Here is a 14,652-nt window from a genome sequence, read left to right as displayed (position 1 = left end):
TATGTCTGTGTCGTGGTGCAGTCTGAAGTTATAATAGTTAAAGGCAGCCTGTTTAATAATGGAGTCCAGCAAGGAAACTTTTTTCTTCAGCACAGATGAAGCCCTTCCCACGGATATCCTCTTTCTTCACATTCTGAACGGCACCACGCACAGCTCGGCTACTTCAGTTTTAGAAATCTGAAATACAGGTTTAGAAATCTGAAACAGTTGATCTGCAAAGAATATTTTCCATGGAATGGTCTACAAGTGAGGTATTTATCTGCAATCCAGAATGCTTTCCAAGGCGGGGCTGGAAGATAAAGTACTGCTTTGTTCTGGGAGGTTAAGCAAGTTCATTCAGGAATAATACAGCTATTTTCAACCATATTGCTTTTAAAAAACTCTCTGAACAAATTCGAGGAGCCTGTGTAACTATTAAAAATGCTTTAGCCATTTTTCTGTTTGTTAGGAGATTCTGTCACTAACTGTAACCACATCTATTTCATTTTTGTTTGCATTCGTTGTGAACCCTGGAGTTGTAAATCAGTTGAGGACAAATACAGTAAATGTCAATGAGATGGCTTTAGATAGAAGGAGATGTTCTGAACTCATCTGGCTCCAGTGTTCTTGCAGATTTGTAACGGAGAAGTTGACGCAAAGGGGGAATGCATCAGCTGTGCTTCTAATGGTGCAATATTTCAAAATATGTGTATTACTTTTCCTGAGGGATCAGATGTTTACTCTGTAAAGACACACAGAAGTACACTATGCCTATTAGAATAGCTGAAACTGCACTAAAATAACCAGAACACCCATCTCTCTTATTCTGTGTTAATTTTACTATTCAATTTGAGGATAACTTTTATTCTCCTTTCTTCTATCTGTTCGTTATCCTCTGTCCTTGCCCATCACCCAAGTTCTATGCTGTCGCTCTCTGTACGCCATGGTGATACGTGCAGGAGGATGGTCAGGTGCAGGCAATGAGAATCCCCAGAGACAATCTGCAAAGCGGTACTGTCTGATGTTTTCATTTGTGCTTTGGGGGAAAATTTTGAGAGGATGTTTGTGAAACTGGAAAGTGGTATCAAGCCGGGAGGGGCTGCAAGCACCACGGAAAACAGAATTCAATCAAGGCTTGATGTTTTAGAAAAACAAATAGCCTGAAAATGGAGTGTAATTCCATAAAGTCAAGTACAACATCTTATATGTCATAGACCTGGCTAGGAGAGGTTCCGTAGAAAAGATGTGTGGATTACATTTGGCCACAGGCTGAATGTCATCACCAGTGCTGTGTTCTTGCAAAGTAGGCGAGTGTCACACAGGAATGCATGAACTGTCACAGCATTTCAGTTTTGTGGGGTAATCCTGCTTTACTCAATAGTGGTGAGGGCTCAGTAGAAGTATTTGGTTTGGTTTTGGCACCGCACTTCATGAGAATGGACTGATTAGAGATCAAACAGAATTGACAGAAATAATCACGGATCTTGAAGTTAATAATCTACAAAGCACAACTGAAGGAGTTGTGGTGGTTGAGCTCACAGAATAGAAGAGGGAAGGAAACATCATAGACTTCAGATACGTAAAGGGAGTCTCCAGGTGCATGAACACTGTCATGAAAAGGCACAGACCTAAACTGCAGCAAGTGAGATCCTGGTTGGGAATTGGGAAGCCTCCTGATGAGAAGGGCCATAAAGCACGGGCATAGGTTGCCTGCCCACCCTATGTCTAGCCAGCTCTCAAAGAATGATTGAAAAGCAACTGTTTGAACCCCCCTCTGCGCACTTGTCCAGGCTGGTTACAAATCCTTCTACATTTGTGAATCTGCAGCATTTTTAGGCAAGAATCCAGATCTGCTCAGCATGAATCCGTGAAGGCTTTAAATGGTGGAATGCCCTGAGAGACAGAGGGAGAGAGATGTACAGATAGATAATTTTTTTTTTAAGGTGGGATTTTTGCAATGCTTCTTGGTGAAATCTGATTAGATTGGTTGACAGGAGAGTGAGGAAGAAGCACCAGAGAGGATTTCTGTATGGCATAATAAAGCAAATTGAAGAACTTTTTACTGCCTGTCTTTTTATAACCAAAGATATTAAAGTTGGAAAATCGCCACTGACTTTTCAGATCCATTAGCGCTGTTGTATGCCTTACCAAGCGCCAGGACAGAAAAGATTTCTGTGATGCTTACTTCAGCCTCCCCGAAAGAAGTGCCCTGTGAAGTGCTTCCCACTAACACCAACGCTACTGACTGTCTATAAATCAGAGTTTGACATACAGCCCTTTTTTTTCCCCCCCCAGGCTCCAGTCACATGCTAGAAAGTGCTTTCCTCTAACTCGAGACCGCCTTACGCTCCCTACAGCAGCAGCCCGGCGAGCTTGCTTTGCAGAAGAGCACTGCATGTGGACACAGAGGATGCCGAGGAGGCAGAAGTGAGCTTGCACGCACAAGAGACGTATCTGCAGTGCCGTGGTTCTGTATTCACTAAAGGTAATCCTGAATGTAGCCTATAACCGTTAATGTGCCCTTCTGGAGGCCACATGCAAAGGCTTTGTGTGCTTGTCACAGGGCCCGTGGTTCACCCTGGGGGAACCTTTGCTTCCCTGTGAACAGAAAAGGGATTAATTTGAGCTTTTAAGGCAAGACGTCTCCGCTAGGGGAAGTTGATTTTTATGGCTGTTGAAAAGGGAGTAATTTCTTTGACTTACAGAGAAATATTGTTACCCAATGTGCATTATTATTGTCATGTAATGTTTCTTTGCTTGTATCGGTCCTCAGTTTACCTTTCTCCTACGTGCACCTTTGGAGGGAGCTGTCTCTGGCAGTTACTGTTCTGTGAAAGATGGAGTTTATCAGCTAAAGTGGTAACTGTATTAGCTCTATGTATCACCTGATATGACTGGTTTTGGTGAATTTATTAAATTGCAAAGGGTGCACGCTTTAGATGAATAAATGGAATCTACAGAAACTAGAATCAAATCAGAAAGGATCCCCACACACTTATAACCGTGATTAGATCCCACTGAAATGGAGAGGTTTCTGAAATGGTTTACAGGAACTGCCTCAGTGCCTAAATGGCCTGGCTCTTACGCTCTGGTTTCTTCCGTGTTCCTGATTTCAGGAAGAAATGAATGAAATGAAACTGCTTGGAGAACCTCATGCTTCTGTAATAAAATAATCCATTTCTCTCATGGTGAGGTGTTTATAGCCAATTCCCTTGCTTCTTTGTTCTTTGCAGATTGAAAGCTGCTGGTAGTAAGAAGTTGCCCTTCTTTTTCCTCTAGAAGACATGATTTCCAGGAAAGTGTTGGGATCTCTTGTCTGTCTGTTTGTTGTTACTGCGTTTATCTGGTAAGCATTTGCTGGCAAGCTTGGTCATATTTAAAACATCCTGTCTACATCTATGCTGTGGTAAAAAGAATAGTAGCAGAAAAATATAGGCAGTGCATTTGTTAGAGCTGTAAGAAAGAACAGTAATTCATACGATGATAGATAACGTAACACTAGTAGAGGGAGAAGCCTCCGAAGGGAGAGAGAAAAAAAAGACCAATTGTGTCTAAATTAGGCTGCTAACACCATATCTGACTCACAAACAAATGTTCAAGTACAGAATATTCCAGTTACGTTTCAGTTCAGGCCTTAAAAGAGATGATTATCTATCTCTTCAGACAGTCCAAACTCACTCCAATGTAACTAGGGATAGCTTTGCAACTATCAAACACTGCTGCTTTCAAACATTGAGAATGTTTGTAGCTTGGAGTATACTGAATACTGAGTATGCCTTGCAGATTCTCCTGAGCAAACTCAAACATTGTTTGAAAGGAATCTGAGATGAGGCATTTCTGTTAACTATTAAATTATTCATTATTAAATTATTCTTAATGATACTGTATTTCTGATGTTGTAATTTGCTCTTATTTCGCATTGTGAGTGGTTGCATTTCACCAGTAGTTAAGTGATTGTATGTAAAAGTCTATATAGATTGTGATCAAAGCTGAAGGGAGAAAAAAGCCTGCGCAGCCTATTTGCTACGCAAATTAAAGAATGCACACACAGCATTTAAAGTTCCAGGAAGTGCCGGTATGTCACATCGCTGTATATCGCGTATTTATCCATTTTGAGCATTGCCTTATGCATCTCCATCTGTATACGCTTTTCAAAAATGTGTAGACCTATATTTTATAGACCACTTGATGTAAATAAAAACACTTAGACCTGATGTTACAAGCTGGATGCTTCTGAACTCATTTTGTCCTGAGGTTCCCATTTATGCCTTAGCAGCAGTATATTACGTTAAAACGTGAATACTCTGGATCCTACAGTAATTAGTGAAGTAGACAAGCAGTTAGCTAGAGTTACTTCTCAAAATCTGTGCCAGATTCTGAGAATATCTTGGAAAATCCTAGGAAGATATCTTTCAACACTGCCTATCTTAAAATGTTTCTTCGCTGTCCCAGGACTATGGTTGGAAATGGAAAAGTGCACTACCTCCCGTATTATCTTCCTTGCCCAGAAATCTTGTAAGTATCCCATTTTGTATGGAATTGATCACACAGATCATTGTTACAGGAGCTGTACTTCACTGACAGTATCAGTAGTTATTAACAAGTAGTCACTTGTTCCTTATTTTATGAATCTATAATTAGTCACTCTCGTAAAACAAAACGGTAATAACGCAACCTTTTCTGCTTCAGTCTGCTTGCCCTTCCGGACAGCTCTGTATTTGTACAGCATGAGTGAGGCCTTGTTTGTTGTGGGTCACAGAGACCATGACTAACAAGTTAACGTTGGCTTTATTATCAGGGTGTAATCACACATGTGCACATGTACACACAGGATCTCACTGTGCTTTGAGATGTGGATTAAGTATCCCAGCTCGCTAGATGGAGAAGCGTAAGTCAGAGAGGTGAAATGAGCCATCGCATAAGGAGTTCTGTCAGAGTCAGGAATAACCCCCCAGTCTCCTAATCGTGTTCCTCTTCTTCACTCTACGATCTGTGCTTTCCGCTCACTTTATGAATGTGTTTGTGTTACGGCAGCACTTGAGTCACAGACCAGAAACCTGCTCTGAACAAAATGAAAGGGTAGCTGCTTCTCCAGAAACCTTACAGTTTAAGGGTCAGCTTCATTGCGTGATGCAAACTGATGTACAGTTAACTGACTTAGCATGGGTCCTAAAAGCTATCTCAAAGCTCCATAAAAGAGAATTTACACTGTGGAGGAGCAGGGTACATGGCCTAAGTGACTTCACTGCCATATCGGACCATAGCTGTAACATCAGAAGCCACGGCTTTTCCCATCCTTTATCATGACCTACTGATCTTGTAAAAACAAAACAAAAAAAAACGCAAATAGAAAAGATGATCTCTTATAGAGACATTTCTGATTATTTCAAGCCATTAAAAAACATTGTGTCTAGTAAGATGCTTATTTCTCCGAATGCTGTCTGAAGTGTGATGTATTTCAGGTAGTTCAGCCCCCTAGGTGAACAGGAAGAGTTATGCAGGGAAGGGAGCACATACATGGCCAGTACTGGCAGTCCCCAACAAGCATGTCCTTCCCTAGATTTTGACCCCTAAACTCTCATTTACCCTCAGGCTTAGAGAGCTGCCAGCTTCTCTCTGTCCCTGTTCTGTTGCGTGCTCTGTTTCACAACGGTTACTCCTCTGGCAGTCCTTGAAGGTGTGTACAGGCAATGTCTAACTCTCCGTACCAGGCAGAGCAGTGAGCACGGCAACTGGAGCAAGGACTTGAATGGCTGTCAGTACAGCAGCAGGTCCTGAAGCTGAACCTGGGTGTTGTTTTAGGAAAAGCATTACAATCCCTTTCTTTTCCCACCCCATCATGCAGCTCCATGAAACTCCAATATACAGAGGAGAAGCTAATCCAGCTTTTCCCCCAGTAAGTACTGGCTTTTTCTTTCCTGACCTTTAAACTGCTGTTCCTCTCTTCTGGGCATAGTCGTGTATTATTCAGTGGCTATTTCTTCCTTTTTACAGGTTATTTTATCAGCAGCCAAGAGTGCTGGCTCCAAAGTAAGTTTCTTTGTTTGAACTTTGTTGTTTGTTTCTGCTGACTTTGGTTTGGCAGAAACTTTGCTCTGTGGCACTCACAGTTTCAAGGTCCTGGTACACACTGAACACGGGACCTTGTTCCAAAATGTGGCTCACCATATGGCTGTCTGCAGCTGTCTATGCTGCTATAAGGCTGAGTTTAGTCACTGTATACTTGCTAACATACCTACTGTAAACTCCCAGTTAATACATTAGCACACACACACGGGTGTCTACATGGTTGCTGCCAGGAACTCTTTTTGAGATGGGAGATATGTAATAACTAGAAGACAGTGAGAAATACCTTCTGGAACTGTGTTGGAGCTGTAGCCAGCTGTGGGAGAGCTTTGAATCCATTTCAGGGCAAAATCAAGCCAGTGCCTTGTATGACCTTCAGCAATGGTTTCAGCTAACCTGCTGGATCTTACGCTGGAAGAAATTGCAGGCACTCACACAGACAAGCCTCTATGAGAAGCAGTCAAACCAGTGAGTTTAAACAGACATGGAAGGTTTCAGGTAGCAGCAGCTAAGAATTGACTTCGGCAAGCGCTCCTTGTCAGCTCGTGTTTGTTAGCAGTCTCCTTTGGTCCACCTCCTATGACCTGACTCTTATCTCTAGCAGTTCACCTTCAGCAGCCACCATTCTTCTGCAAGTTAATAAACACACCCTGTTGGTACGTCTCTTCCCCCCTCCCCCCGCTATTTCAACAGGACGTGCTAGGACTGAATATTTCTCTCTTCTGTATTGGAATAAATTAATGTGCAAAATCAGCTAGTATATACTGGACTAAATGCGGAGAGAATCATGTAGCTTTTAGTGCTCTGTGTCTTCTGAAGGGAGCGCACTGAGAGGACACATACCATGGAAATGAGTCATTGGGAAACTCCATGCAGCCCTTTAAAGTGAAATGAAAAAAGCCCTGCTTAGAGAACCAAACTTGCAGATTTGCTTCCCTCTTTCTCTCCCCCCCCCTCCAAAAAAGGATAATTAACCCAGAAAGAGAACGGCTCGCTCACTTAGTACATTTTCTACAAACCAAATTCTTCTTCCTGTATAATTTAATCTTTTAATCATATGCATTACTATACGAGGGAGTGAAATTGTTGTTCTCGTATCCAGTCAGACTGAAAGTAGGAGATGTGGGTTCAAAGTGCCCTGCTGCCTCAGCCATCACACAGCTCCCCCCAGGCCCCTCGGTTTGCTTCTTGTGCTCCACTGCCTCGGGAGCGTGTGTCGGGTGAGAGACTGCTTCAGCCTCCAGGTGCGGCCCTGTGCCGGGCATGACAAATGTCATCAGCAGAGTGCTACAGATCACGGTCTGGGGCGAATGGGAGCAGGCCAGGGTACATTACACATTGTAAATGACATCTTGTTTTAAAATCAAAAAGGTAAGAAAGAAACCTTGAAAACAAAGAAGAAAGTTGAAATAGCATTGCATAGCTGTAATGGGGTATGATCAGACTCTGTGGCGTGTATATTCAATGTTTCCTCTACCCACACAGGAGATTAAGGATTTTCTGTAACTTTGTTACACATTTGAATGCTGGCTCACATACAGAATTTTAAATTGTATCTGAATGTGTTAAAGCTATATATAAATACTAGAAAAATAAACTGTCATGCTGCAAGCTGTGTTTAAATAACAAGCAATGGGATACATTTTTATAGTGATTTTCATATTATTACCTGTGTTTTAATCTGTATGTAGCAATCTGCATCAGACTGATAGCAAATATGCATAACTTCCCGTTCTGTGAGTCCAGTGGTCATTAAACTCTCCTCAGCAGAAAAATCCTATGAGCTTAAATGAGATTTCAGTAGATCCCCGGGTTTTTGCCAATTTGTTAAACGGGGTTTAATTTAATCCCAGGAACTGAAATGTCCATGCTTGGTAACCTTAAATAAGAAGGCAGGGAAAAAGATCTGAAGGTAATACCATCCATAATGAGCTAATGCTGATACCCACACTCTTCTTCTTGCTGCCTTTTTAGTGTTTCTTACCCATTTACTGGCCTTGAAACCAAAAGGAACCGTTACATTTCTTTGACGTTCCCTTTCTTTTCCTTCAGGCGTCAGGATGTGCTGACAGTCACACCATGGCTGGCCCCCATCATCTGGGAAGGAACCTTCAATTCTGAGATCCTAGACAGAGCCTACAGGCCGCTGAATCTCACCATAGGGGTGACAGCCTTTGCCGTTGGAAAGTAAGTGAACCACTCAGTGGGCACAGTTCTTGGGTTGATGTATTTCCTCTGTGGAAAGATCATTTTAGCTTTTCTTGTCCTCAGCAGAGCTGACATCTGTCCCAATCTGTAGTAAACTTTTATGCCCAAGTATTGTGTCCATAATCGTACAAGCCTACAAGAGAACAGACTCGGCACCCAAGGTACCTGAAGCATGGTCAGTATTTTTGAAGAACTAGCATGTGCCTTGGGAATTAGAGCTGTAGATAGGTGGTTGGTTGGTCAAAGCAGGGATAATCCACTTGTTCTTTGTCCTCCACTATACTTTTACCTGTTGCATGTATAGTGTATGGATCCTTGCAGCAATAGCTAGTCAACACTCTTTATCCCTTGCCTTCTTCCATTTATTGAAGTACCCTTCATAATCCGCCATGCATCCCCTTGTCTCTGCTGTGCTATTCACATGTTGTGTCTGCACAGATACACGAGGTTTGTGGGCCGCTTCTTGGAGTCAGCAGAGGAACACTTCATGAAAGGCTATCGGGTGAACTACTATATCTTCACTGACAACCCTGAGAGAATTCCCAATGTCCAGCTGCAACCTGGACGAAGGCTTGTCATGGTCCCCATCAAGAAATACCCCAGCTGGCAAGAGATCTCCATGCGCAGGATGGAGGCCATAAACAAGCACATAGCGGAGAGAAGCCATCAGGAAGTGGACTACCTCTTCTGCCTGGACATCGACATGGTGTTCTACAATGCCTGGGGGCCTGAGACCCTGGGTGATATAGTAGCGGCCATACACCCTGGCTATTTCAACGTCCCTCGAAGCCAGTTCCCTTATGAGAGGAGGAGCTCTTCAGCAGCCTACATCCCTGATGGAGAAGGGGACTTCTACTACGGAGGAGCCGTGTTTGGAGGGCTGGTCAAGAAAGTCTATGAGTTCACCAAGACTTGCCACATGACCATCCTGACGGACAAAGCCAATGGGATCATGGCAGCCTGGCAGGAAGAAAGCCATCTCAACAGGCACTTCCTCTCCCACAAACCCTCCAAAGTGCTTTCTCCAGAGTATTTATGGGATGACAGGAAGCGAAAGCCCCCTGAAATTCACCTCATACGTTTTTCCACAGTGGAAAAGAACTACAAAGAGATACGAGATTGACCGTCTGATCCCTGCAGAGATGTCCTCCATACAATCAAACCCACTGCATGTTAGCTCCCACAGAACACCCCCCATCATGAATTTTTGTTCCAGTGTGAACAAACTGAGAAAGGAACATGTGGATAGTTTCTCTGCAGAACAGGAGTCTCAATGCATTTCAGAAGCAGCAGCCAAAGTGGAGGTGAGAATGAAGAGGTTTCTACGTCCCTAATCTTTGTAAATACAACCATCCTGCTTGAGGCAACAGCACACAAAAAGGCATCCAAAAGGCCAGTTATCAAATGCAAGGTTGTCCTTATAGCAAGGCTGCAGATGCCTTTGCCTGAGTGCTTTCCACAGGCCTGGCAGAAACTTAGCAAGATCAAAATCGTATTTCATAGAATCATAGAATGTCCTGAGTTGGAAGGGACTCACAAAGATCATCGAGTCCAACTCCTGTCCCTGCATAGGACAATCATACCATATGTCTGAGGGAGTTGTCCAATTGCTTCTTAAATGTTGTCAGGCTTGGCGCCATGACTGCCTCCCGGGGGAGCTTGTTCCAATGCTCCACTACCCTTTGGGTGAAGAACCTTTTCCTAATGTCCAACCTAAACTGCCCCTGGCATAGCTTCCTGCCGTTCCCTCGGGTCCTGTCATTGGTCGTCACGGAGAAGAGATGAGCGCCTGCCTCTCCTCCTTCCCTCGTGCGGAAGCTGTAGACTGCATTTGACGTTCCTGTGGAGAAGACCAAGAGTTTTAGTAAAGACCATTTCACTTAAAAAAAAGGAATTTTGCAGGGCAAATTTTCATGCATTGTGATTTAAACTCACACCCTTTATCAGGATCAGGAGGAAACTTGCACTCGGAGCAAGTTAGCTTGCGCTCAGAGCAAGTTATCCCTGATTAGTGTGCAGCAGGATTTCTTGGACCTTCTCAGCAGAGAGCTGGTGCCAGCCCTTGCCAGTAAGAACCCTGGTCTGACAGGACAAATAGTGTGAATTCATATAGCTGTTATCTGCCAGATTCCAATCTGTGTTTCAGAGACCCGAGTTTAGACAGAACTGGCACAGCTCAGACCCAGATGAACTTCTTTGGGTTTATTTCAATGACAGATGTGCTCTGAACCTTTTCCCTGGTTCACATGTCTCTGTAGATCATGTAATCTTTTCCAACACAGAAAATCTGGTATTGAGAGGTTCATGTTCCTATCCATTGCTTCAGTCCTTTCCAACTTTTCTAAGCTCTGTGAAATAAATTGGCTAGAAGCGGCTGGAACTGACAGAGCTGATGCATTTCCAGCAAACAGGGTGGTTTCATTTTATAATGAAATGCTCTAGTGAAACTGTGAGTTCAGTCTAGAGATGGAAGTAGGCTGGGGTGAACATTTTCTTTGCGTGAACGCGATGAGAAGCTGAACCAGGCGTTTTGCAGCCTTTAAAGCCTGACAGCTCACTCGGGTGAACAGGCCGGGGGGGGCCAAACACAGGGGAACAGCCACGGCTTGCCAACGACGACTGCGTAATCGTCAGCTGAGGTCACAGCATGGAGGTTCATGTGTCACCTCCCTTGCCGCAGCATGTCTGCCATCGACATCTTCTCCGTTACCTCCTGAGGCATGCTATACGAAAGGGCTGCGCAAGTCTGGGCTGTGCTCATTTAATGCGAGCAGGGAGAGGGACCACGGGGAGCAGCAGAGAATGGCAGCGCTGTACGGCGCAGAGAGAAGCAGAGGTGAAAGGGCTAAGCTGACTGTTTCTAAGGGAACAGTTTCAAAAAAAAAAAAAAAAAAAGAAACCAAAAAAGGCTTATTTGGCAGAGAGAGAGAAAATGGGGAAGAAGTGCCTGACTGTTCTTGCTTCTCTTCACATGAGAAAATTGCTGTACGGCAGCGTATCAAGTATTCAAAGCTTTAGGGCCCCACCACAGATTGCAGATGACTTAACGAGTCATTTCAGTCCTGTGTGAGCAAGCTGAAAATGGCACTTGCCAGTGTCATTGTAGGCATTTCATCTTCCAGAAGACTAATTAGAAAAGCTTTCACGGTACCCATAATATAGATAAGGTACACAAAATACCTCCTGCTCAAAACCCCTCGTGGCAGCTGGGTCTGTTGGTTCATGCTTTATCCAGCAAAGGGTCTACCCCATCCCATTTTCTCCAGACTGTTCTTAGTGCTGTGGTGCTGGAGGGAGACCCCCCTCTGCATAACTAAACCAGAACTGAATCTGCTCCGAAGACATTTATATTTCATAACCAGGCACAACATCTAAGCCACAAGGGTGAAGAAAGATCCTTATCCAAGTATTTCCAAAAAGATCTATTCCCACCAAACCCAGGATTAATACTGTATATTCCTTATTTGTAAAACAGTTGTGTCCAAAGGCCATGACTGAAATTAGGGTCTCATTATGCCGGTTGCTATATGTATACATATGAATTCTTTTACAAGCGAGAAGGAACTGTCTAATCTGATCTGCACAGGGCAAGCCAGATAATTTGATCTCCCGATGTCAGTATCAAGCTCGCAATACATAGCTGGGCTGTGCTAGATCTCTTAGAAAAACGTTCAGAGCCAATAAAATCATGAAGTGATACAGCAGCCACAAATCCATAGATCAGCTGTGCCAATGGCTAATTCCCCTTGTGCCTTAATGCTGCTCTAAATTGGTCTGTGTTTGCAGCCTGTATTCGCAGCCGTTGGGCTTCATTCTGCCGTACTAAATTACGTGAACTCCTGTGCAGATATTCATAGCCTATACTAAATGTACCGTGAGAGGGAGTTCTCCAGCACAAATGATGCATGGTAGAGGGTGGTCTGTGTTTCTGGGGTACCTGTTCTGAAAAACTTTTGTGAAAGGCTTGATCTCTGGCTCTGCTTCCTAGCCGCCTTTTGGCCGAATCCAAGACCCTGTGATTGACGCGGTAAGAGTCTGATTTGTGCAGTGTCAAACATGTTTATCTTCCCGGCAGGCCCGCAGCTTCTCCCCAGGGGAAGGTTTTGTGTCACGCGTTATGTGACACAGTTCTGCTCGACAGGGCTGAGATTTGAAGCAGTACCTAGAAACTCCCTATGTCTCCAGGGAGCAGAGGAATGTGACTGCAGAAACACACTCCCCAGTGCAGTGTGGGAGATGCTCCCTGAATCAGCTCATGCCCTCCTGTAATTAATGAAAGCCTGGACTTCTGCTGTCATCTCCTGCTGATTAATTCCCTTCCCCCAGCACCAGCAGCCAGCTTTCCTTCTCTCATTTGGATTGTGCAGCCTGAGGCTTGCGGGCAGTGTGGGAGCTTCACAAGGACCTACGTTCTGATCTGGATTCCCCACCAACATGCGTTGCGCAGTGGGGAAACTGAGGCACGTGGTAGCAAGGCAGCACACTGGCACTCTTGCATGTCAGGTCTTCCTCCGTTCGCCACAGGGGACAATGCTGTCCCACGTGTCCTTGTGCCAAGGGACTTTGGACTGGGAAACACGGATGCATGAAAAGTGAATCACCACATGTAAATAAATCATCAGCCGATTTACACTGCCTAAGGATCTGATCAGGCTTTCAAGGTATTTCTGACTCAAGCCCTGTTTGTCCTTAACCAAGCCTCAGATCGGGGGCTTGTTGCCTTCCCAAGGGCCCCTTCTTCCATCCGTCCCTTTCTGCTCGGCTGGAACAGACTCATCATTCATTGTCCCTCTAATTTAAGAATCCATCTGACAGGCTTTTTCTTTCCTTGTCCCAGCCGGTGACTTGCATGGTGCATTCATCCCCAAAGGGAACACTTCTCTGGGGGGGCAAGAAACAGAAAATTCCAGCGCTGAGTATGATCCTCGGTGGGGCCAGACCGTGATCCTCTCGTTCTCCCCGCTGACAGGACAAGAACCATTTCCACTAAGCCAGACTTGCACCCTTTTTCACTCCTATTTGGATTTCCCTTAACCTTCCCCCCCGGTGGTGTTGCCTGACATTATTGACCAGAAAGGTCATTTTGAACCACTTCGATACGCAGCAATAGTTACGAAAGGACCGGCCTCGTCAAACCTTCTCTGTGCGAGATCTGCGGTTGGGGGGCATGGAAATGAAATGATCTTTGAGCGGACGCAGATGAGGAAGGATAAGAACATCAGTTATACATTCCTTGCACAAAACCAGCTTGGGGAATGTGCATCTGGCTGGCTTAATACAGCAAAAGCAGCACGGTGGCGGAAAGGAGCTGGAAGGCTGTGAGCTCCCTGCCAGAACGGCTAGTTTTACTCTCCTACCCTTGTCTTACCTGGTTGGCCTGTGGCTTTTCAAGGCAGGCACTGTCTCTTGTTCTGCGCCCGCACAGGAACTAGTCCTGGTTGCTCACTAGTGAATGTGAGACACACAGAGTGAGTTTCTTTCTCGGCAGGGATTTGCTCTCATCTCAAAGGGCAGCTCCAGGCACCAGGGGTTGTTAAGTTTGGAGAAGAGGAGGCTGAGGGGAGACCTTATCGCTCTCTACAACTACCTGAAAGGAGGCTGTAGCGAGGTGGGGGTCGGTCTCTTCTCCCAAGGAACAAGCGATAGGATGAGAGGAAATGGGCTCAAGTTGTGCCAGGGCAGGTTTAGATTGGATATTAGGAAAAATTTCCTCACGGAGAGAGTGGTCAGGCATTGGAACAGCCTGCCCAGGGAAGTGGTGCAATCACGGTCCCTGGAAGTATTCAAAAACGGCGTGGATGTGGTGCTTAGGGACACGGGTTAGAGGTGGGGCAGGCAGTTAGGTTAGCGGTTGGACTCGATGATCTCAGAGGTCCTTTCCAACGGTAACGATTCTATGATTCTGTTTTCTTCCCCCTGCTCTGCTTCACCTCGCTGCTCCAGCAAGTCCCTGTGGGATCCCCAGGGCTGAAACATGCAGAGAGCAACAGCTGCTCTCCAGGTGGGGTGACGGTGACGGTGATGGTGACAGGCGCTTTCAGGGACAGCAGGAACTGCAGAAGGAATTTACAGGGGTGGGTTGCACTTTACTCACGCTAAATCCCCAATCCTGCAGTTCTGCTCCACACATAGGTCCACGCAATCGAATAATTTAGGAAAGCATTGCTAGCAAAACGTACCGAAGAAGTGACTTTTAAATGTCTGCCTACCCCCCTGACTCCCTCCTTTCTCTAAGTGTAAGAGTAATGCTGTACTGACTTGACTTTTCTTGGGCTATATTTAGATTAAATACAGATCCACCAAATGTCGCTGTTTCATGTAAAACTAGTATAAAGCCGTATGAATAGAAAGGCAGTTTTAACCAGAAACCTCTGCTGCTGGTATGCCCACCTCATCCCC

The 14,652-nt window shown here is 44.8% G+C and overlaps 1 protein-coding gene across 2 annotated transcripts; it reads left to right on the top strand.

Annotated features, from left to right (window-relative positions):
* Positions 1 to 2,326: 2,326 nt before the first annotated feature.
* On the top strand, positions 2,327 to 14,537 carry GBGT1 (globoside alpha-1,3-N-acetylgalactosaminyltransferase 1 (FORS blood group)). Of its 2 annotated transcripts, XM_087752684.1 has the most exons (7): positions 2,327 to 2,464; positions 3,213 to 3,325; positions 4,432 to 4,494; positions 5,825 to 5,875; positions 5,974 to 6,009; positions 8,098 to 8,232; positions 8,692 to 14,537. In XM_087752684.1, exons 2-7 carry the CDS (start codon positions 3,264 to 3,266, stop codon positions 9,374 to 9,376), a joined length of 1,032 nt encoding a protein of 343 aa, XP_087608810.1. In that variant the 5' UTR covers positions 2,327 to 2,464; positions 3,213 to 3,263; the 3' UTR covers positions 9,377 to 14,537. The 2 variants fall into 2 exon arrangements, with proteins under 2 accessions (XP_087608810.1, XP_087608811.1); XM_087752685.1 differs by lacking the exon at positions 5,825 to 5,875.
* The last annotated feature ends 115 nt before the right edge of the window (positions 14,538 to 14,652 follow it).

The sequence above is a fragment of the Nipponia nippon genome, unplaced genomic scaffold (assembly GCF_047370975.1).
Source record: "Nipponia nippon isolate SJK-2023a ecotype South Korea unplaced genomic scaffold, ASM4737097v1 scaffold_16, whole genome shotgun sequence".
NCBI lineage: Eukaryota > Metazoa > Chordata > Aves > Pelecaniformes > Threskiornithidae > Nipponia > Nipponia nippon.
The sequence above is the reverse complement of the archived record's forward strand: the minus strand, read 5'-3'. Positions and strand labels throughout refer to the sequence as shown.

Bases quoted from the DNA above. Each gene is read 5' to 3' on its own strand.
- GBGT1 (XM_087752684.1), top strand. From the start codon at position 3,264: ATGATTTCCAGGAAAGTGTTGGGATCTCTTGTCTGTCTGTTTGTTGTT. The intron at 3,326-4,431 runs GTAAGCATTTGC...TCGCTGTCCCAG, and splicing joins GTTGTTACTGCGTTTATCTG to GACTATGGTTGGAAATGGAA. The intron at 5,876-5,973 runs GTAAGTACTGGC...TCCTTTTTACAG, and splicing joins CTAATCCAGCTTTTCCCCCA to GTTATTTTATCAGCAGCCAA.